The sequence below is a fragment of the Macaca mulatta genome, chromosome 15, assembly GCF_049350105.2.
Source record: "Macaca mulatta isolate MMU2019108-1 chromosome 15, T2T-MMU8v2.0, whole genome shotgun sequence".
NCBI classification, from domain to species: Eukaryota; Metazoa; Chordata; class Mammalia; order Primates; family Cercopithecidae; genus Macaca; species Macaca mulatta.
The window spans coordinates 116,533,680-116,559,181 of NC_133420.1; the positions used below are offsets into that span (position 1 = coordinate 116,533,680).

At 35.6% G+C, this 25,502-nt stretch overlaps 1 protein-coding gene across 4 annotated transcripts in view; it reads right to left on the reverse strand.

Moving 5' to 3' along the window:
* AGTPBP1 (ATP/GTP binding carboxypeptidase 1) overlaps positions 1-25,502 on the reverse strand; it is a 197,877-nt gene that overhangs the window by 66,663 nt on the left and 105,712 nt on the right. For all 4 annotated transcript variants that reach the window (XM_077966284.1, XM_077966285.1, XM_077966286.1 and 1 more), the window contains exons 14-17: positions 24,758-25,470; positions 13,066-13,149; positions 11,088-11,174; positions 10,855-11,003 (exon numbers count right to left, since the gene is read on the reverse strand). In XM_077966284.1, coding sequence (XP_077822410.1) covers positions 10,855-11,003; positions 11,088-11,174; positions 13,066-13,149; positions 24,758-25,470 — 1,033 coding nt within the window. The remainder of the gene's footprint in view (positions 1-10,854; positions 11,004-11,087; positions 11,175-13,065; positions 13,150-24,757; positions 25,471-25,502) is intronic.

The following is a 25,502-nucleotide window of genomic DNA, read 5'->3' on the forward strand; positions in this document are numbered from 1 at the left end:
ACAAAACATAGAAAACCCAATAACATAATCAATATGGCAATTTTTACATCTAAATGTCAAATGTCTCATCCTGATACAGACGAAAAATATATCTTCTTATGTGAAGATATATTCTTTATATCTTCTTCTCAATAGCACATGATACATTCATAAAAATTGATAATATATATGACAACATATTATCAGCAAATTTTAAGCAAAGATAACTTCTTTGCTTGGAATTTGATGATGATATATTAAGATATAAGATATAAAGAATATATCTTCTCAATAGCACAATACATTCATAAAAACTGATACTGTATTACATCACAAGGAAAACAACAGCAAATTTCACAAAATAGAAATATTACAAACTCTCTGATCACAGTGTACTAAGACTAGAAATTACAAACAAAATGAAAAAACAAATAGGGAGGGAACCCATGCAGGAGGATGGAAACAAGACTGATTTGGGATATCAGACCCTCAATAAGGTGGAGGAAGGCATCTGTCCAAATAGACAATACGGAGACTGTTACGTAAACTGGAATTGATCTCATAAGTTACATGGATAATGGGGCCCAAAATTATCTATCTTGGAGAAGAAAGTTGTAAATATGGAAAGAAAACAAGAATAAAGCCTGTGTTATTTGCTTGAAAGTTAAGGTATAAGTATAACCTCATGGCGTGTATGTGTGTTTGTGTGATTATATACACACAAATATAAACATGTACATTCAAATATGGAAACCACTACAAATGTGAATTTCTGTTTAAATATTATGTAGGTACTAAATATACTCTCTAATTGTTCATTGAGATAGTTTGGTAATAACCCAATAGCAATGTGTATACCACGTGTACAGATCTTGGTTTTCAAGAGAATTTCTTTTTTTTTTTTTTTTCTGAGACAGAGTTTCACTCTTGTTGCCCAGGCTGGAGTGCAGTGGCGCAATCTCGGCTCACTGCAACCTTTACCTACTGGGTTCAAGCGATTCTCCTGCCTCAGCCTCCCTAGTAGCTGGGATTACAGGCGCCCGCCATCATGTCCAGCTAATTTTTGTATTTTTAGTAGAGATGGGGTTTCACCATGTGACCAGGCTAGTCTTGAACTCCTGACCTGGTGATTCGCCCACCTTGGCCTCCCAAAGTGCTGGGATTACAGGCGTGAGCCACTGCGCCCAGCCAGATCTTAGGTTTTAAACACCATTCACTACTAAAGCAAAACGGCACTCTTGGGAGAAATGGCAGATTTCATTCAGGGGCAGGGAAAAGCAAGATAGGCCTTAAGCATCTTGTTGTGCCAAAAAGCAAGGGCACCCATAAGGAAAGATAGGGATATCTCAAAAGGGCACACACACCAGCATGAATGGTATCCCACTGGCCAAACCATGGACAATTTGAATATCAAAATAAATAATGATAGCAGCAAATTATAACTCGAGTCAAATAGGAAACCAAGTCTATACTGATATGAATAAATTAAAATCTTGAGAAGGAACAAGATATTTAGATAGTCTCAAAGTACCTCAATGTAAAATACTAATTACAAAGAGAAAAAGGAAATGTAGGAAAGTCACACAGCTAAATAATATTAAACTGTAAAGAGCACCCCAAAAGGTAAAAATGTATGAGGAACATTTGTCAGGGGGACTAATCCATTCTAGGGAGGCAGAGAAGTCTTGAATTAACTAACACGGGCAAAGGGTTGAGAATGTTACAGGCTAGACTTCAAAATTCTACTTTATTGCCTGGTTCCAAACATGTTCAATTTATTTAAGAAGGCAGTTGAAAATCCTCAAATATCTGAGAAAAACAAAGATGGAGAGAAAGTGAAAGAGAAGCTTGGTACTAAAATGCAAGACTGCCATCTAGTGGTAATTTCAGCAAATCCCTTCCAAGTAATGGGGGGTAAGACAGGGGTGATGGATTGAAACAGATAGCACTACTATTTATTGACATACATTCTCAAATTCAGTATTTCAAAGGCGGTATTCTCTTTACAATTAAAAATATAGTACAAAACATAAATATTTTTAAACTGCTTAACTTTAGGATCATTCACTTACGAGAAACACTAAGTATTCAATAGAATCACTTTTTAAAAGCTCAAAGAAAAGGGCAACTTGAAAGAGAAGCAACTGCCAGCCTGTTCCTTTCTGGAGACACTGCCAAAGAACAAGACCTCTATTGGACACATTTTCTAGAATCCAACACTCAAATAGTCCCCCAATCAGCACGCCCCAATAAAAAAAAATTTTTTACAGACAATAAGCTACTCTCCTAATTGATACTACTTCCTCATTTCAATCACGTATGACAATTAAACAAATACTTCCAGATGAAGACGTTTCCACTGCACATACTTTCTTTGGTCACAGCCCCCACCCTTACAATGAATTATTGCTAGTTATAATTGCTTACAATGTTAAATTATAGTTTACCAAAATATTTTGGTCCCTTTCTTTTAATTCTGTTAATGTTAAGACAAACCAAGATTTGCTTTATGTTGTACTGACCTAACAAATCTAAAGATAAGTTTAATAAAATATTACATCTACCTAAACAGCTCCATAGCTTCTACTATCTTCCTAAATACTTATGAATACATGGAAATAAAAAGAAAACTCACAATAGACAACTTCTCAGAATCCGGAAGGAATCTCTATTAAACTTAAGGCAGATGGAGCAAGACTGAAAAATCCAATGCAGAATATGCCTCGTGATCTGTATCTTGAGGTTTAGGGGCTTTTTAAATTTTTTTTTTTTTTTTTTTTTTTTTTTGCATTTTACATTTTGGATTCCACAGCTAAAATAAGTGTCACACTAAATAAAAAATAAACAATAAAGAAGCACAAAAACAGAAAGCATAAACACCCAAACACCTCAACCATAAGAATTTTAAATAGGTCAAACTTGTCTATTAAAAGACAAATGGTCAAACAACAAAATTCAACCTCTTATTTATGGAAAAAAAGGCAAATATACATCAAGCAAATTCAAACCAATATAAAAACAGAATTCAAGGCAAAAAATGCTGAATGAGATAAATGCGATAATTTTATACTATTAAAGGGATATGCAAAAGTAACATGGAAAACTTACAAAATTCTATGTGCCAAGTAACCCCACATTAAAATAGAAAAAAATATTTTTTAAATGAAGGCTTGACAGAAACACAACATAACTGAGACTGTTAAGTATTTTTAAGTCTTAGGCAGATAGAAAAGACAAAAAATAAACATATAGAAAGTTGAATAGATATATAATAAAAAATATGAAATAATATATTTTTCGGGGACAGAGTCTCACTATGTCACCCAGGCTGGAGTGCAATGGCACAATCTCAGCTCACTGGAACCTCCACCTCCCGGGTTCAAGCAATTCCCCTGCCTCAGCCTCCTGAGTAGCTGGGATTACAAGGTACGCGCCACCAAGCCCGGCTAATATTTTGTATTTTTAGTAGAGATGGGGTTTCACCATGTTGGTCAGGCTGATCTCGAACTCCTGACTTTGTGATCCACCCACCTCAGCCTCCCAAAGTGCTGGGATTACAGGCATAAGCCACCGTGCCCAGCCAAATATGAAATAAGAAATCTCTCTATACATATTGGTCTCTACCCCCCAGTTCCTGGCACAGAGCTCCTAAAACCCTTGTCAGTTCCTAAGCAATGCAGGTGCCAGGAACATCTTTTGTTCTAATATTTGGTCTTTGACCCCACTCCCTGACAGAGAGCATCTAAATCTCTTAGAACTTCCTGGGTGATAGAAACAACTTCTATTCTAATGAGGCAGCTCTTGGTGTACTCCTTGATGGGGACTGGTCATCAAAAAGAACAAGCCATGATAAGAAGCTTGGAACTTTCAGCCAAACTCCATCCTCAAGGGAAAGGAAAGGAGCTAGAAACTGAGTTAATCATATCAACATGATGAAGCCTCCATAAAAATCTCCAAAGCACGGGATTCAGAGAGCTTCTGAGTGGTGAATGCATCCACAGGCCAGAAGGGTGGTGCACTCCAACTCCATGGCGAAGAAAGCTCCTGTACCCAGGACTCTTCTGGACCTACCCGTTCATCAGGCGGTTCATCTGAATCCTTAAATCATATCCTTTATAATAAACGGGGAATCGTAATTCAGTGTTTCCCTGAGTCCTGTGAGCTGCCATAGCAAATTATCAAAGTGAGGAGGGTTATGGGAACCCCTATTTGTAACTAAGTCAGAGAGAAGTATGATAACCTGGGGACCCACTACTTTTGATTGGCATCTGAAGTGAGGGGCAGTTGTGGGAGACTGAGTCCTTAATCCTTGAGGTCTGCACTAACTCCAGGTAGTTTGTATCATAACTGAATTGTAGGAAGGACACCAGTTGGTGTGTGGAGAGTAGGAGAACTGGAATGTGTGGAGAAAATCCCCACACATTGGGCACAAAAGTGTTGGAAGTGGTGTGAGTAGTAAAAAGAAAAACATTTTTTTTCTCCTCACTAAATAATACATGTTACATTATGTTGCCTACAAAGAATGAATATTATTTTCTAAGTGCCCATGAACACAAAAACTGACCAGATATTAAGCCACAAAAAATTACTGCAAATCATAAATTCCATGCCAGTGAACAAAATGGATTAAAATTTGAAAGAATGAAAAAAGTCTTCACAAAAATAATACAACCAATTAAAATATAAACTCATGCCTAAATAATTCTAATCTAAACCAACATTGCATACAAGTAATACAAAAAATAACAAGGAGATCTTATTATTAAAATTTGGGAGGGGAATACAGAAGTTGTAATCAAGAGAAAATTTGAAACTTACTTTGATCAACTGACAAAAATAAATTTAGGTAAACCTACCAGAAGTTAGAAAAAGAAAAAAATCAACCTGCAGAGAGGTAAAGGGATAAATTAATAAGTATAAAAAATTCCAGGCCGGGCATGGTGACTCACGCCTGTAATCCTAGCACTTTGGGAGGCTGAGGCGGGTGGATTGCCTGAGTTCAGGAGTTTGAGAAGAGCCTGGGCAACATGGTGAAACCCCATCTCTACTAAAACACAAAAAATTAGCTGGGCATGGCAATGTGCGCCTGTAGTCCCAGCTACTCGGGAGGCCGAGGCAGGATAATTCCTTGCACCCGGGAGGCAGAGCTTGCAGCAAGATCACACCACTGCACTCCAGCCTGGGCGACAGATCGAGACTCCATCTCCAAAAAAAAAAAAAAAAAAAAATTCCAATAGAAATAATGAATACACCAGCTTTTTAAAATTGTAAAACAACAAATTTAAATTTTAAGTATCAAAAACTTGGAAAAAACTAAGCCAGAAAATAAGCAAATATACATATTGCAGATAGCACACAAATTTCTGCTACTGAATTTTTAAAATCTAAATGTCACGTACATAAAAATATATAATACAAATTATCAAGACTCCCTCAACAAAAAATAAAAAACTAGTCTAGACTAAGTTATAGAAAACTCTGAAAAAGTTCAAAAGCACCCCCTTTCACCCAATTAAAGGGTACAAAATTAGAGTTTTAGAGGCATATTTTTTGCAAATTTCATTAAAACATATGTTATTTCAACTGCTCCAGAACATAGGGTGGAGAAATAAAGGCCTTTACATTTAAGTGTTCAAAGTCAGATCAGCCTCCTTCCAAAACTAGACAAAGATAGTTTCCAAAAAGGAAACTGACTTGTCTAGCTTATAATGTAAAACCTTAAAACACAATTTTAACAAACAAAAATAGCTGCATCATAAAAGATCAATTCACACAGCCAAGCTGACTTATTTCTAAAATCCAAGGATGGCTTAATAAGAGGAATATTATTAACACAATACAACACATTCAAAGGTTATAGACTAATATGGTCACATTACATTTATTGATAAATGCAAAAAATTTTTTAAATCTGATTTTTAAAAAAATAGAAATTCTTCATTTCTATTTTGAGCAACAGAAAAATATGTATCTCAAAACAAGAATACGCTTAATGTAAATACTAGCAACATGCCCATTAAAGTTAAAATAAAATACAAGGATGCCCACTGTATCCCTTTTATTTTAAATATTGCCAAAATTCTATTCAAAAACAGTGAAAGATACACAATATAGCTATGAATCACAGAATTCTAGGTATTTATCAAGAAAATCCAAAGTACCAACTCAGAAACTATAAGAACTAATAAAAAGTTCAGCAAGAAGGTTGATTTTCAAGTAAATATATAAAAATCAATAGCTTTCTTAATAGAAGTAATGTTTGAAAATAGGAGTACTCTTTCACAAAACTCTTCATGACAGAAACAAAGGTAAACAGAAATATAAAACTTACAAAAAGAAAACTAAAAAACATAGGTGAAGGCATAAAAAAACTTGAATCAACAAAACAAAACATCATGTGCCTTAGTAGTAAAACTGGATATAAAAAATTCTGTCTCTCCCGAACTATTCTACAAATTTAATCCAATGGAAATTTTTGGTATTTGATAAAATTATTGTGAATCATATTCTTCAAAATCAACTATTCAGAAAAAATAGGTAGAAAAGTCTGTAAATTGTTTTTGAAAAGAACTACAGGATGTTAGACTATATTTTAAAGTCAAAATAAATTAGAAACACAGTGGTACTAGAGCAACAAGAAACCCCCAAACATAACTAGTATGTAGGACCACAGATTATGAGAACTGTGGTGTTTCAAACCAATGGGGACACATGTGTAAGAGGTCAAAATAATTGAATTCACATTCAAAAAGTGAGGAATTATAAGCAAATTATGGTGACATTTTATCAATCAGGTTCTAATCTGTTTTTACTAACCTGACCATTGTAACAGCCAAAACAAAGTAACAATGTTTAATGGCTTCTGAATGATATTTTGTACCTTTCATTAGTGGACCAGGTATGCAGTTGTAAATGTGAAATGTCTAACAATTCAATAAATTCATTGACGACACTTTAAAACTCTTTGGAGAAAGAATGAATTTAGTTGTAGCTACTTAACCACTAAGAATAGGATTAAGTTAAATCCCAATTCACAGAAAATACCAAAATAAATCTGGATGGATGCTGTTAAATATAAACACTGAAAACATACTATCAAATGCACTTCAAAAAGGCTGAACTAATTTAATACTTCACCAGCACTGTAGTACCCATTTTCCCTAGTCTTCAGCAACATATGTTCATTCTCTTTGAGAAATGCAACTTCTAGGAATTCATGACAATAATCAGACACATATATGAAAACAAATAATTAAGGGTATCTACTGCAAGACAGCTTATAATTTTGAAATGTGGAGAAAGATTTAAATCTTCAATCTGTTATCATTCAAGTCATTTATTGTACCTTACTCAATAGAACATTACACAGACATTACTAACGATGCTGCCAAATAATATTTAATGGGCATGAGGAAATTTTTTTCACAAATTATTGTATAGTTTAAAAAAATGTAGTGTTACACACAAGCTTTCATACTATAATCCCAAATCTGTAAAAGAGTAAAATGTAATTTTAAAATTATATATGTGAATGTGAATAAGTTTAAGAACAGATAACGAAATGTTAAACAATGGTTCTTTTGGATGCTCCTTTTCCAAAGATTTTCCGTTAAACTGGTTTTAATTTGCTTACTTTCCCATATTAATATCTACTGTTTTATCATCAGAAAAACATGCATGTGTACCTGGCATACAGATACTTCTCTGAATTATAAACACAAATATCTATGTATAATAATGTTTATCTCAGCAATATTTAAAATAGAAAGTAATCAGAAACAACTGTCTTACAAAGAAAGGTTTGGATAAATTACAATACTTCTATTGGATGTCTCCTAAAACAATGTTTCACAGGAATATTTAATAACCAGAAAAAAAATGCTGATAACATAAATTTTGATTAAAATACAGAATATGAAATTACATGGGTTATGAGACTTCTTTTTTAAAAATAAATGCATAACTATATGTAAGCAGAAATCATACATTGCATTATAAAAAAGGCTGGTAAGAAGCAACAAATGTTAAAGTGATTATCTCTGGATGATGCATTGTCAATGGTTTTATTTTTTTCTTAACACCATTCTGTTTTCCAAATTCACTACATAGTGAGTTTGGAAAGTGTGATATACATACAAGAATATCCAAAGGAGAAGGGGGAAGAAGGAGAGGAAATTTAAAAATAAAGCAGCCATCTGTCCCACTGCTTTGAATTAGTTTTAATTACAGAATTTTATTCATTTTAAAATTTCAAATGACACTAGAGGAATTATTTTATCTATCACATAAAGGTATAGGTTTTTTTAAGAAACAGAGAAGCATTGCTCCAAAACGTGTATTTTTAATTTAAAATATTATTTTTTTAATAAAGTTTAAAGTGCTAAGAGTTCTATTTTTAAGTGAATATAGTTAGTAAAAATGCAATCTAGTTGTAGCACTTCTGAAAATTATGTTGACTATTATGTCAGGAATAAATATGCCTTTATATTTAACTCATAAGGAGCACCCAACATACCAACAAAATTAATTTAATTAATTGTTCTTTTCTCCTCTAAAAATATTATATAGCATCATTACAAGTTAAATAGAGAAATCACTAGGTTTCTTTACTTATTTTGATAATACTTTGAATGGGTTTCAATTAAGGTAATTTTTAAAGTTAATTGAAAGTTTAAGGTTAACAAATATTCCTGAGAAATATCACATTCCATAGTTAGTAGTTTAAAATCACAAAAGAATGTGAAATAGACTGCATCAAGAATATTCCTATCATTATTCACATAAATCCATATACTCGCTGAACTTTTAGTCAAAATATACATATTTAAAAGAATAAACATTTAAACATTAATTACTTAAACCATTTAAAAATCTTAGAAAAGTGTTTATAACTAAACCAGGTATTATGCTACCAAGTCTTCCTACAATTATTTCATTAAATAAATGAATCTGATTAAAGCTTTTTTCATACATGTGAAGTAATTCTAGAGTATACAATATCCTATTTTCCACATAAATAATGACAATTGGGAACAACCTCTTCAACTGTTGAAAGCTTTAATTTTCAGAAATGTCCCCTTAAAGAGCATGATCATATTCGTGCTTTTAACAACTTAGAGGATTTAAATGAAATGGATGATAAAATATTTCATGTCTCAGTCATTAAAAGCTTTTCAATCTTTCCAACAAATGGTTGAGACCTTGGAGATTTTGTAACTTGTCATACATATGTTTCTTCTCAAGCCCCAGTGTAAGTTTTCTTGTATGCCAGAAAAAAAAAAATCTTTTCTTTTACACAAAAAGATTGTCATTACAACATTAATACTTGAAACTTGATGTTTCAATTTTAAAATGCTGATATTAAGTTCATACAAGTACGTTATTTTCCACAGGCATAATGTTTGACTACCAGGTGTCTTACAAATAATCCTTAGTTTTGTATATATTAAAGTACTAAACACAAAAACCTTGAATGAGGCTATATTTTAAAGATATTTGTGGGTACAACTCAGAGTTTTTTTAAAACGGTCTCATGAGACAAACAGTAGGGAAAACCAATGAAATGAAACACTAGTTCTTCGAAACAGTCAATAAAACTGATAAACCTCTAGAGTTAGACTGACAAAGAAAAAAAGAGAAGAAATTATCATTAGCAGGAATTAATTAGGGGCTATCACTACAGACCCTGCAGAAATCAAAAGGATAGTAAGAGAACACTACAAACAACCCTGCACATTGTTCCATTCCTAAAAAGCACCAATTCCTAAAAAGCACAAACTACCACAACTCACTCAAGATAAAAGTGATAATTTGAATACCCCTAAAACTATTCAAGAAATTACATTTCTAGCTGGGCGTGCTGGGTCACACCTGTAATCCCAGCACTTTGGGGTCAGGAGTTCGAGACCAGCCTGGCCAACATGGTGAAACCCCATCTCTACTAAAAATACAAAAATTAGCTGCGTGGTAGCACGCACTTATAGTACCAGCCACTTGGGGGTCTGAGGCAGGAGAATCACGTGAACCTGAGAGGTGGAGGTTGCAGTTGGCCACAGACACACCACTGCACTCCAGTTTGGGTGACAGAACAAGACTCCATCTCCAAAAAAAAAAAAAAAGTTACATTTCTAGTTTAAAAGACTATCAAGAAAGGAACTCTCCAGATTCAGATGGTTTCATTGCAGAATTCCGCCAAAGTTTAAGAATTAACACCAATGCTACACAAGTGCTTCCAGCAAATAAGAGGAGGGAACACTTCCCAACTCATTTCATGAGGTAATACCATACCAAAAGCAGATACAGTACCAAACCAAACAAACAAAAAAAAAAAAAAAAAGAAAGAAAGACAACTATAGACCAATATCCCTCATTAGTAGAAATGAAAAAAATATTAACAAAATATTAGCAATTTATACACAATGACCAAGTAGGGTTTATTCCATATTTTTTTTTTTTTGGAATAAATAAATCCCACTTGGGATTTGTTTATCCCAAGTTGGGTTTATTCCAAATAAAAAAGGCTCATTCAACATTCAAAAATCAATCAACATAATATACCATATTAACAGGCTAAAGAAGAAAAATTACACAATCAGATGTCACCATCGGAGTATACATAATAAACCTTTAGTTCCATTCAATTTGGATGAAATCAATCATTACACTTTAAAGGACTTGCCTATACAAGAGTAACTCTTTTTCACCAACAAAAGCTTGACCTATTTCAAATGTTGCATAATATCTGAATTTTGGGAACTAGAGAAAACAAGACACTGAAACATTTTTTAAAAGTTGATAATTTTGTTAAAAAAACTTCCCTTTTCCACAGTTAAGATGCCTGCATGCCATCTCAATTGGGAAGGAAAATTGTCTTACCATAATTAAACTGACTGTTGGACTTTTCACAGTTAATGATGTTAAACCTGTAAGCAACACCTGGCCGCATTCCACTGACTTCAAAGTAAAACCACTGATGATAATGATTGCTGTTTATATCTGAGTTCAGAATAAGATCATATTCATTTCTGAAAATAGAAGACAAAGAAATCTGATGAAAATTAGGAAAATATCTGTGCACATACAAAATGAGAAAATCTTAAGTGACTTACTTTCTAATTTGAATTACTTTGCGCAGATTCCCAGATTCAAATTTGGAGTTAAATTTCAAAATATCTCCCTCTTCTGGAATGGTGTAACTAAATAAAATTTTTAAAGTAAATATATTAAAATACATTGCATTTAACTAGATGAGCAAAAATTAAATAAAATTATAATTAAAAATACATCACTACTGCCATATCACCTTCCTCATTATTTTTAAGCTGAAGCACAAAACAAGCACAATCAATACATTAAATGTGGATAACATTTATGGACAAACTTATCATTAGAGACTTGTTCTTATGTGTATACTGATATAGTAAGAACTTTTGCCTCACTGAATGCATGCCATTTCTAAAATACTTATTTTTATACAAAAAAGAACATTTTTAAAACCGCTGTGACCTGTACTGAGCAGCCATAATTCTCATAAACCATACGGTTCTCAGGTAAAAATATTATTTTCAAATCGAAGAGCTAAATTACCTATTACGTTATTTCATTAGCATGAAGAAGCACACGTATTAATCCTCATTTTACATACTGATTATTAAACAAGCATTTACCATGTATCTACTAGGTGCCAGATCCTGTTTGAGACACGTGTCCGCTTGGTTCCCTGACTGAACGCAAACTCTTGCTCTTCTGGAGCCTACACTCTAATAAGAGAAGACTAGGACTCTAAGATGTTCAATAATTCTGTCCAATAGCACAGGTATGCCACACTCAGGGTTCCTGAGTTTCTGCTTCTACCACTCTGCCTGTCTTATCTGACAAAGAATTCTCAATGTCGAAATAATTAAATAAATAAGGTATATGTTTCTTCTCTTCTATAACAGTATTATTTCAAATGTAGTCATTAGCTTTGCTACAGCTTATACTTTTATCTAACAAAACTTTAAAAAAAAAAAAAAGTGTTTTAGCCAGGCACGGTGGTTCATGCTTGTAATCCTGGCACTTTGGGAGGCCAAGGCAGTCAGATCACCTGAGGTCAGGAGTTCGAGACCATCCTGGCCAACATGGCAAAACTCTGTCTCTACTAAAAATACAAAAATATTAGCCAGGTGTGGTGGCACTTGTCTGTAGTCCCAGCTACTCGGGAGGCTGAAGCAGGAGGATCACTTAAGCCTAAGAGGCAGAGATTGCAGTGAGCTGAGTCTGCACCACAGCACTCCAGCCTGGGCGACAGAGTGAATGAGACTCCATCTCAAAAAGAAAAAGTGCTTTTTTCCTCCAAATACGATTGGCAAGATGTGAAATTTTCCAAAAATATTAGTATGTTGAGGGAGAGAAGAAAGCCACTGAGGGCTAATTGAATTTCTCATACGAGAAGGCAGCTGACTAAATAAGAGTCAAACTCAGTATTTGTAATTTTCATTTATTTACTTATATTTAAATCCTAAAATGTGATGATATCAGTGACAATCTTAAATAGTAAATGACTAACACATCAAGGATCACAAAAAAAAAAAAAAAAATGCATTCCAAAGATTGAGCAGGCAACCTAAATGAGCCAATTATAAGCAGCGAGAGACAACAGGGTATGGGGAGGACTGTGGAGAAGGATCAAGCAGATGCTCCTTCTAAAGGGATGGTAACTTGTTATCCCAATGAAACGAAGGCTCAGTATTGCAGGACAAGCCAGCATTTCATGTAAAATACCCACTCTCCTAGTGAAAGTAATTTCAGTTCTTTAAAAATACAACATCACTGTGTAACCATTACCTTAAGCCCATTAAAAATCTACCTAAAAACAAACAAAATCTCGTGATAGAGTTAAGTAGGTAAACATGACTTACCATTACCATTACATCCCAAAGGATGAAAACCTAATTAAGTCGCAACTAGTTATAAATTAACTATTTTTTTATTATTTTAAAAACTACCAACATTTTTCACAGAATATTTTTTTAACTTTTAGAAATAATACTAAAATTTTATAGAAAAACTTAAAACGAATAAAAGTTTATTAAAATCAAGACTTACTTTGGGTTATCTAAGTCATATACCACACGATCTATGATATCACTCTGATGTATTAGCCTTTCAATATCTTGAGCAATTTTTGTCCTGAAATCATAAAGGTTTAACCAAAATGTATTATTATACACTAATGTACAACTTTCTCCAAAATAAATTTTGAATGAAAAAAGTGTATGATAAAAATTCTTAAAATAAAAATGATGAATTCCTCTATCTACATATTTTGCATACAAAAAAATTAGCGATACATAACAAGACAAAAATCAGTATCAGAATCTGAGTTCTAGAAAATAACCACATAGAATACAGCCACAAGTCCAATCATTAAAAAAAAAAAAAAAAAAAAAAAACCTTGAACGTCTATTTATGCCTTTCCTCATAGAAATGGTGTGGTTTCAGTATCTAACCCTTGGGCAAATAATTTTATATACATAATAGCAGCATTACTAGAAGGTATAAAGATCTGAAAAGCCAGAGATTATATAAGAATAATTTTTTTAAAACCCACCTGTCTGGAATTTAGCTAAAATGCAATTGGCAGTCAGCCTGCATGTTCTGTAGAATCTCTCCTCTCTTTTGTGGTGGGAAAGGAAAGGTAGAGGGAAGGGAAACATCTGTTTGAGGGAGCAGATGATGATTCCCTGAGCACGCAAAATTCTCTAGACTGGATCTCTCCCTGAATCACGCCAACAAAATAAACATTCACTAACTAGAAAATTCCTATAATCCCTGCCACCGTCCTAATAGACAGTGTCACCCATAGAACCCACAATCTTTACCCCATCAATATTTAAGCAAACGAAGACAATAATCACCAAACTGTGACAAAACAGGTGACACCAAAATATAGCCAAAACAGAACAGATTTGGTTCCTAAAGCCAGACTGTCTGGAACTCCGGGTAGACTGGCCACAAAGTCCCGCTAGTGTTAATACATGGCTACTTCTCATGTAAAACTTATTCTTAAAGAGGAAGGTGATTATATGCACTGATTTAAATTTCGAGTTTGTTCGCTTCAACTGAAGATAAGTAATGCAGATTAGAACTGTGGCTTATAGATTTATTGAGAGCAGGGTGAGAAAGTGTACCAAAATAGTTTATAACAAAATCTCAAGAATCCATTAAACACTGACAGTCTTAAACTTCAGGCAAATCTGAAACTAGTCTCCTGTACAAAGATACTTTTCCATGATTAAAGGATATTAACTCTCATATAATTTAGAAATATATGTAACAATATTACAGTATAACCTTAAATTTAAAATAAGCCAAGAACCTACGCTAATTGAAAAATTAAAAATTACCAGGAAAATATCAGAAGGTATGATAGTTAAACATATAAAAAAAAAGGGATATTAAAAAAATAAGTACAATGCAGCTGGGCATGGTGGCTCACGCCTGTAATCCCAGCACTTTGGGAGGCCGAGACGGGCGGATCACGAGGACAAAAGATCGAGACCATCCCGGCCAACGTGATGAAATCCCGTCTCTACTAAAAATACAAAAATTAGCTGGGCGTGGTGGCACATGCCTGTAGTCCCAGCTACTCAGGAGGCTGAGGCAGGAAAATCATTTGAACCCGGGAGGTGGAGGTTGCAGTGAGCCGAGATGGAGCCACTGCACTCCAGCCTGGTGACAGAGCAAGACTGCGTCTTAAAAAACAAAAACAAACAAACAAAAAAAAAGGTAAAGTGCTAAAACTAATCTTAATCTACTAAACAGTTAAGAATAATTTACTTTTAATTTTATTCTATAAAAAATAACTCATTACCGACACAGTAGTCTATCAGGAAAAAAAGATGTAGTATCAAAAAATCAAGCTGCACATTCTTGATGTAAGTTTAATGTCATAACTTTAAAATGCCAATTATAAAGAAACAAGCTTTTTTAAAAGCTCTCAATTACAGTAACACATAAATAAATTCAGAATTTACATTAACCAGACGGTCAACAGTGAACAATATGGCACTTCCACATACTCAAATATACCACATGAAAATTTAAGTGGTCAAGAATGGGTGAATGACTAAATATATCTATTTGTCAGAATAATTTATTTAATTAATAAATAAGGTTGACATATGCCACAAATATGTAAAAAATTCACAAAGGTTTGGTTTTTGATTTTTTAGCAAAATATTATCAGAAGGCTAGTTTTAACAGCTCAGTTGCACAGTGATGTTCCATAACGCAAAACAGGGTCAAAGAGCTTGGGTCCTACAGGGGCCAGTAGGTATGAGAAATGAATGAGGCTGACGGGCAGGAACTGTGGAAAACCAAGGACCACAGCCTCGGTCTAAAAACAAGCTGACTGCTGCTAGGCAGGAAACAGAGGTGAAGGCTGTTGACAACCTTCAAGAAACACCAGAAACTTGGACTTGTTTGGGAGATGTGGAAATCTCCCAAATTTTAAAGGCTGGCAATGGGTAAAAAAAAAAAAAAAAGCCCCTCTGCAAGTTAGGCCAAATCATGTGCAAGTTGAAAATAGCCTAGATACCTGTTTGTAAACCTCTAACACTGTATTTTGGGGGATATAATTGCCCATTTATATTAGACTAGATCTAAAATACTTGAGGGAAATCTTTGCCCTGCCCTAAGCCCTCTTTAATAAAGAGGAAAGGTGGGGCATGGTGGCTCACGCCTGTAATCTCAGCACTCTGGGAGGCCAAGGCAGGAGGATCACGAGGTCAGGAGTTTGAGACCAGCCTGGCCAATGTGGTGAAACCCCATCTCTACTGAAAATACAAAAATTGGCTGTGTGTGGTGGTGGGCACCTCCAATCCCAGCTACTCAGGAGGCTGAGGCAGGAGAATTGCTTGAACCTGGAATGCAGAGGTTGCAGCGAGCTGAGACTGTGCCACTGCACTCCAGCCTGGAAGACAGAGACTCCATCTCAAAAAAAAAAAAAAAAAAAAAAGGAGGGGAAACAGCTTTTCAGACATGTATTTCTGTTAAGCAGATCAACTTTTATAAAAGAATGACAACTCCTTCTTCCTTTACCCCAGCCTCCTATTGAAATACATGGCTTTCCAGTCAAAACAACAAATATTCTAGGTACTCTCAGGGACTATCACCTCAAACTTACTGCCATTCAACACTTACCAAAGACTTGGCACGGAAAGGAATAATTTATGCAGGACTGTCTGGAAAATATACAGCCTATTCAGTCCATACTGAAAAAAATATGTGATACGTGGCCACCAGCAAAATTGTACGTTGTTAGGTTTTCAACCACAGAGCAACACTACAAGAAATAATTTAGTAAATCTCATTGCTATGTTTATTGTAAGAATATTATGGGAAATGTTCATCACATAACAGTATGCTCTGAGGTTCCATATTATTATCTGTATCTGCTAGAAAGAAGATTCAAGAGCATCTTCTTTACAGAGAGTATAACATATATATGTGATCAGTACATATATATGATCAACAGGATAGGCTCATGATATAGACCAGGGTTTGGCTCTTGGCTCTGCCATTTACCAGCAGCATAACTCAACAACCTTGAGCTTCAACCTACTCTTCTGTAAAATAAGAGAAATAAGAGCACCTTCCTCATAGAGCTGTTATAGTATTAAATGGCACACTTTATATGCATATATACACTGCATATAAAATGTTTGTTACTGAATTGTGTGTCTGGCCCACAAAATGCCTTTAATAAAAGCTATCTGCTGTTTTTGCTCCTATCAATACTTCTTCCAGTACTGCCTCAATTCCAGAAGTACCTGTGTTTTCCAAGCCATTCTGAACTTCATATAAGAAATCTACAGTTTTGTTTTCCTTGTTTTGCCTTTGCCACAATTCTTTATCTACTTTTTAATTTAAAATTTCTGAAAAGGTAATATGCTGGCATTACACAAAATCAAGTATGACATAAAAGCATAAAATGACAAGTCTCACTTATTAACACAACCCGTATCTTCCATCCACATAATCAGGGAACTACTTTTCTTCCAGATTTTACTTGATGAAAACATAAATGTAGATTGCTTTTCCCTCTCTCTGATACAAAATCTAAAGTGTCATAAAACAAGCACCTTGTTTATTTCATTTCATAATACACCTTACAGCTCTATCAGGGTACAGGCAGCTTTTTGTTCAACCAGTGCACATTATTCATAAAAAGGTTACACCATAATTTATTTAACTAGTCCCTGACAGATAGGCACTTGAGTTGTATCCAATCTCAAACCAATTCTGCAATGAAAAACTTTGGATGCCACTTCACACATACACAAACTATGTGTGCACACAGACATGTGAGATTTGAGATAAACAGATCTCACAAATTCCCAGATGTGGGACTGACATGTCAACGGAAACATGCATGTTAATCTTGATAGAATCTGTCAGATCGTCCTCTACCAGTGGTATTCTCAACTGACATTCCCACCCTTAATGTACGAGAGAGGCTGTTTTTCCATAACCTCATCAATAGAATGTGATGTTCAATTAGATTTTAGCCAATTTGATACGTGGAAAATGATATCTCAGTACATCTTAATTTACATTTCTCTCATTTGGAGCGAAGTTAATCATGCTTTTGTGCTTGTCACTGTTTCCTTTCCCTTATTTTTCATTTTATTTTCATAAGCGTAAATTTTTAATACCTTGAATGTTTTTTAAAACAGGCAATACATATTATATAAAATTATAATAAATTTATAATAAAACTTTTTTTTAAATACAGTTTTGGTTTTTTTTGTTTTTGTTTTTTTTGCCGGGCACGGTGGCTCACACCTGTAATCCCAGCACTATGGGAGGCCGAAGTGGGTGGATCACAAGGGTGGGAGATCGAGACCATCCTGACTAACACGGTGAAACCCCATCTCTACTAAAAATACAAAAAATTAGCTGGACGTGATGGCACGCGCCTGTAATCCCAGCTACTCAGGAGGCTGAGGCAAGAGAATCACTTGAACTGGGAGGCAAAGGTTGCAGTGAGCCAAGATTGTGCTACTGCACTCCAGCCTGGGCGACAGAGCAAGACCCTGTCTCAATGATATATGAAAAAACAATGGAAAGAAAATAAATCAAAATGTTAATAATGGTTATCTCTGCAGGATGGGACAAAAAGTGATTTCTTCTTACTCTCTAATGTTACGGACTATAAAAGCAGGAAAAAATGCTAAGCATACTTTAAAATAAGAGATGAATTTAATTTTAAATCCAACTTAAACCAAAAATATAGGCTTAAGTAATCATCAGTATGTGTTCACAATACAATTTTTTAAATGTCAGTGTGCTACGTACATTGAGATATGAATCTTACTTATAATGGACTGTTTCTCTTCCATTTGGAGGTAAAGAGATTTTTAACCAAGTTTTATTCATTTTATACTGAACTTTCTTTAAAACAGTGATTGCACATAAGAAAACTGTACAGTAGAAATTCAAGATAACAATCAGGATATTTTCACCGAAATAATTTAAAGGAGTCTAATGCTTCCTTTTTCTGAAAGTGATAAAACAGTAATTCTTCATTAATTTTGACATCATTCATTTACAATGCATTCAGGAAGGGACTGTGATAAGTTGGCAAATAATTCACAAAATGTCATCATTTGCTCAAAAATAAGATGCAGAAGACTAGACAAATAAGCAAACAAGAATTACCATCCTCAACGTATTTTTTAAAATAAGCATTTCTGAGTACTTTGGAAATACCTTTGACCTAAATTATATTTGACATTTTATCACAAATATAGAACCATAAAGCCTTCAGAGTGGCTACAGGGGTCAGCAAACTTCTCCTACAAAGAGCCAGATAGGCTTTTCAGGCCACATGGTCTCTGTCACAGCCATTCAACTCTGCAATGGTAGCACAAAAACAGTCATAGATAATGCATTAAAAAACAAGGCATGGCTGCATTCCAACAAAATGTTATTTGTGGACACAAATATGAATTTCATATCATTTTCATGTGCCACAAAGCTTTATTTTCCTCTCAATTGTTTTAACCATTTAAACATGTGAAAACCACTTTTAGCTCATGGGCTGCACATAACCAGGCAGATCTGTTAGATTTGGGATGGATTTGGCACACGGACCACAGTATGCCAACCCTAACCTAGGCGAATGACCACCAAACTTTTTTTTACTATGACCAACAAGAAACACATTTTAAAGATCACAAGCCTACAAAAGAGAAACAGAGAGGTGAATCAAAAGAATTAAGAAACAATACGTAGCTGTACTACATGTGACACACTGTTGCGTTAATATTGGTTCCTAATGAGCATCAATCCAAATCTGACAAACACTGATCTAATCTTTGCTTTTAAAAAGTTGAGAAAATTGGTATCTAGAGAGATAAAGTTATTTGCGCGCACACACATACATACATACACACACACACACACACACACACACACACACACACACACAGAGTGGGAGAGTTAAGTCTAAAACTTGCTTTTCAGAGAGCATCCTGCCCTGCCCTGACAAGATGTCTCACCACGCATATGGTCTCACCCCTCTCATCAAGTCTAACCCAATTATCCAAGCATTTCCACTATACACATATGTTCTTCCAGTCTCACATTAGTGTTACTTGGAGGAACAAATAATTTCGAAGAGTTTCCTACCCATTATTCAAAAACAATGGGTAAAAAGGTGAAAAGGGAGAGTGAAGGCTTTGGAATATGCACCTATTAAGATCCACACTGCACTGCTCACCATAACTCCCAAATAAACACTTGAAAAACTCAGTTGACCCCTGAACAATGCTGGTTTGAACTGCACAGGCCCACTTATTTCTGGATTTTCCTTCCCCTTTGCCCCTGCTGAAACAGTAAGACCTACCCATCCTCATCTTCCTGCTCCTCAGCCAGTTACTTAACAGGAAGAGGACAAGGATGAAGACCTCTGTGGTGATCCATCTCCACTTAATGATTAGTAAACATATTTTCTGTTCCTTATGATTTTCTTAATAACATTTTCTTTAACTTACTTTATTGTAAGAACACAGTATATAATACATATAACAGACAAAGTAAGTGTGCACTGTTTACATTACTGGTAATGCTTCCGGCCAATAGTAAGCTATTAGTAGTAAAGTTTTGAGGGAATCAAAAGTTATACTTGAATTTTCGACTGCACAGCGGCTGCTGCCCCAACCTCTGCACTGTTCAGGGGTTGACTGTATTTGCAAAGAATATGTAAAATTAGGAGGGGAAAGGCAATAACTTTCAAATACCAAAGTAATATTGTCTATTATACAATCTGTAATCATTTTTAAATAAAAACACTTTACTTTTTGTAGTAGTCATGGCTAAGGTGATTAACATTATTGGGGAAGTCCTATACATCTAAGTCACATAAATAGAATCACATTGCTTTGTTGAAATATGAAATCTTCAGCCCCAATAATGCAATCATTCTCAGGACTACAACTTCGTAGTGAAATGTGGTTATACTCCCGCTGCATGTCAACTGTCTTAATACCCACAGAAATGCTGGCAAATATGGCATGAAAATGGAGGGACAAATATGATGAAAGGTGTTCTTTGAAGCACAGGGTATACAAAGCAGTCAAACTTGGTAAGAGTCACCGCCAAACAATTATATGATGATGAGACTAGCAGACAAAGGTTTTAGATTGCTTCAGAATTTATGAGTTATTTCTGCAGCAACAAATCAGAACACATCTCCATCAAGGTCATGAAAATCAAGGGGAAAACATCTCCATAGGGAAAGAAATCTTTGAAACTTCTGGAGAGACGTGGATCACTTGATTCTCAAAGGCGTTTTGGAGCCAGTCCTGCTTTTCTCATTGCAAATTTTCTAGGAGCAAATACAGGTAACAACGGAGTTGATTTTGTTTGGTGTTTTTTGTTTGTTTGTTTGTTTGTTTGTTTTGAGACGGAGTCTTGCTCTGTTGCCCAAGCTGGAGTGCAGTGGCGCGATCTCGGCTCACTGCAACCTCTGCCTCCCGCGTTCAAGTGAGTAGCTGGAACTATAGGTGCCCAAGTAGCTGGGACTACAGGCACATGCCACCACACCCGGCTAATTTTCTGTATTTTTAGTAGAGACAGGGTTTTACTGTGTTAGCCAGGATGGTCTCAATCTCCTGACCTCGTGATCCACCTGCCTCGGCCTCCCAAAGTGCTGGGATTACAAGCGTGAGCCACCGCGCCCAGCCAACAACAGAGTTTTAAATTTCCAGGTTTTTTGTGTTTGTTTCCTTGAGTTCCATCTCCTTTGCACTTTAACTTGCACACCAACATATCTATGTCTAAAGCACCTGTACCAACTGTCATCCACCTTTTGATTTCTTATCATCTACTTACCTCACACTATCAAAAATGTATCTTAAAGCTTTGTTTTGGACTCAGTAGTATATTACACTGTACACAGGCAGTACGAATGTCAGTTACTTCAGGAAAAAGTCCTACAGATGGCCTAATATATGGAAGAAGCTGGACTCTAATCTGTACATTTGCAGGACAATTCTGAGGTCCATGTTTCAGAAACAAGGTGAGAAAACTAATCATAAATATTAAGACACAGAAGGTTGGAGAAGAGTCACAGTAACTCCCAACATGTATAAATTCCTCCATCATCAGGATAGGCTCACTCAGGGAGAGAGAGGAAGTGAAGCTGGGAACCATGGATAGAACAATATTACCTGAAAGGTCAAGCAAGCCAGGCAAGGACAAAACCCAGTATCAGAAATAGCGGCTCAAAGAGGACAGAGGTCACCAGAGCTGAGGGTGGTAGTCCTCAATCTGCATACATTCACAGAGATATGACAGCTAGTCAAAGCCATCATGCATTTACCTGCAATACATCTACACTTAATTAAAACATTAAGTTTCTTTACATATTGATATATACAATCAAGTAAACAGAGTTTAGCACTGGTTATCGAATGTTGCTCAGAAGCACTGCTTGGCAGGGGTATATGTCCCTTGCTAACATAAACAGGTAAAATATCTAAATAAGTGTCTTGACCGACGAAAGCTTTCACAATATAAAGTCCAGGAGAGGAAATAAGAGGGTTTGTTGGTAGTTAAAATTAAGGCTGAGAATCAGAGGCTTATACAAAATTGTGCCTCTTTTCTAAAATCCTTCTTCCTTCTAACCTTACCTCAAATATTACAGGCTAGTAAGAGAAAATACTTTCAGTTTGAGGCAATTTAATAACAAAATTTGCTTTCAGGCCTTAAAGAGCACTTAAAATTCAGGAAGTGCCTTCTGTAGTCAAAATGACATCTTCGACTTTGGAGAGATAAAGAGCCTAAGAGATGATGCTGAAAAGAAGAAATACCAAGTTGCTGCCTGACTCTGACCCACTCCAGGTGTGTCCTTCAGATTCTTCAAAAAGCAGATGCCAAGGCACAATGAGATACGCTCCTGTGGGCCTCTCCTAAGGGGAAACTTGGAAGAGAACCAGTGAGACAGAGTTCATCCTCAATCACTGTAATTGTTCTCAGGGTTACAACCCCTCATCTCTATCCCTCACAATCGATTTACTTACTTACTTACTTACTTACTTATTTATTTTATTTATTGAGACAGAGTCTTGCTCTGTCACCCAGGCTGGAGTACAGTGGCACGATCACAGCTCACTGCAGCCTCTGACTCTTGGGTTCAAGCAATGCTCCTCCCTCAGCCTCCTGAATAGTTTGGACTACAGGTGTGTGCCACCACACCCGGCTAATTTATGTGTTTTTAGTAGAGACAGGGTTTCACCATATTGGCCAGACTGGTCTCAAACTCCTGACCTCAAGTGATCCACCCACCTTGGCCTCCCAAAGTGCTGGGATTAGAGGGGTCAGCCACCACACCCAGGCCCCAGGATTTCTTTAAATCCCTCTCACCCTCAGCTATCACCTCTGCAGGTCTTGATAACTTATCTGATTAAGCAATCCAAACTCTCATTCCTAAGCAGTGTGGCCCCCTGGGAATCATTCTCATTCCGAGGTGGCTGTAATGTGTCCATTCACAGTTAAAATTGAGGAAGGGAGTAGGCAACAGGCTAATCACTGGATTGCCTGTGTTCCACACATAGTCAACCCATCGCCACTGTGTAAACACAACCCTATCTCCATTAGCTGATCTGGGTCAATCACTTGTGTCAAGATGGTATGTTTTTCCCCTCACCTGCTGGTCTTAGACACAAGGAGTCCAGAGTACCCCACTGGCAACCAAATCTTGTTACATTGTACCCTGTGGTAAGACTGAGCCCACTTTGGGAGCAAGGACTTCTAACCCTGCAGAGCCCAGAGGTGGAGGGACAGAAAACAAAAAGTCCCTGGGTGGATACTGGATGCTACACTAAATAGGGCCACTTCTGTTCCCACCTCCTGGTTCCCAGGCTTGTGTATTCTTTCTACGGAACTATGCAAACATTTCTAATTTAGTGTATGTACTGCATGCTGCAAGATGGCAACCCAACCATGCAGAGGATTTCCTGAGTTAGAGCTTTGCATGGGCCTTTTGAAGGCCACTGTAGCACTCCATGAGGCCAGCTGCCTCTGGATGGTGCCAACTGTAACATGGTAGATGCCCTGGCACAGACCCACTCCCATACATATTTCCCAGGGAAGTAAGTCCCCCATTCTTGATGCTATGATGTGTGGGATGACACATCTGTGAATCAAGGGGCCAACCAGTGGCACTAAACATACACTAAAGTGCCAAGTAAAAATAATGAATTATATAAGATGCTACAGGTAAAAAAAAAAAAATAAGACACAGTTATTTTCTCAAAGGAACTTATAGTCTAAAGAGAATCAAATACAGCAAGTTCTTCCTTGTTCATTACATACTACGCTTGTTACAAGGGTATACTATTTTTTTTCAGATACTGATATAAGCCATTATCATAAAATCTTCACCATAATCACCAAAACCAGTCCCGATGCAACAAAAAAGGTATTTTTATAGACAAATATTCACTCGTTGGCAATATTTAATATTATTTGTAATATCTAACCTCACTCGGTAATATTTAATAACCTTAGCTACTGCTTTTATGAATCCCGTATTTTTATCTTATATATTTCCAATTAAAATTTCAAACTTTACAACAAAATAATACTGTCTATATTGCTTCATTTATAGTCTATTTTTATTTTTTCAATTTTTAATTTTTGTTAGTACATAGTAGGTACACATATATATATTTATGGGGTAAATGAGATATTTTGATACAGGCATACAATGTATAATAATCACATCAGGGTAAAAGGGATATCCCTCACTTCAAGCATTTATCCTTTCTTCCAATTATACTCTTTTATTTTTTAAATGCACAATAAATTACTGTTGATTGTAGTTACCCTATTGTGATTTATAGCCTATTTTTAAATCATATACTTAAATCAAGTTCAAATGAAAAATCACTAAGTTAACAAATATTGCTAAGGTAATATTTATTCAAAGATTATTAAATAATCTGTTGTTATATTTTGAGATTCAGTATTAACAGAAAATTTCTAAACTATCTAATGGTCAGGTTTACCATTCTGGCTTCATCTGAATAAGTAATAAGCTCAAGAAATAAAGTAAACCAACAAGGACAATTTCAAAACAATGCAAAATTTCCAAAGCAGAATTTAAAAATACAATAACTTATAGATCACAGTAATTATCTTCCTAAATGCCCGAAGTAATTTTTTTAAGACTGCCTCATATCTTGACAATAGCCTTATTTAGAAGAGGGGAAAATATGCAACTCACCTCTGTACACCGTAAGGCCTTTCTAAAATAGGCTCTTTGAATGGAGGCGGAACGTGACCAAAATAATCGGGATAAGCCACCTCTGAATATTCCGGGACAGATTTTGTATTTTTCACAATCTCAATATAGAGGTCTGGGTCATGGAGTGTTGGTCCATCAGGTACTTCAACCGATGCTTGTTCTACTGATGAATTTGACTCCGTATCTTCATCATCTTCAGTTTCAACTCCAGTGCAGCAAAGCTTCCCTAGCTGAACTGTTCTTCCCTCAAACAGAACATTTCCACAAGTGGCCATGTGTGGACACGCTTTAGCACATGTAAGGACAGTAAGAGGAAGACTGCAGTCCTTCTTCACTTCTGCAGTAAAACCTGGGGCTGTTTGAGAAGGAATATTCTGCAATGTAATTCGGTCCAAGGCCTTTACAATATCATTGTTTAAACCATGGACTGATGAAATAGTTCTATTTTGATCACCTGGCTGCTGTTGTAATGTTCTATCATTATCTTTAGTATCTTCTTTTGCTAGATCCATAAAGGTAGACTTCTTTTCATCTTCATCTTCTTTAGAAGATATGTTTTCCTTCATTACAACTTTTCTTAAATTGCCAGAATTCCCAGATGTTTCCTCTCCTGCCGTAGGAACAACAATAGGACCACGTACTTTTCCCTCAAATACAAAAGGCTTTGGTTCTTTGGAGATTAAATCATAGTCCTTTGAAAATAAAAAATATGTTTAATCTTTTA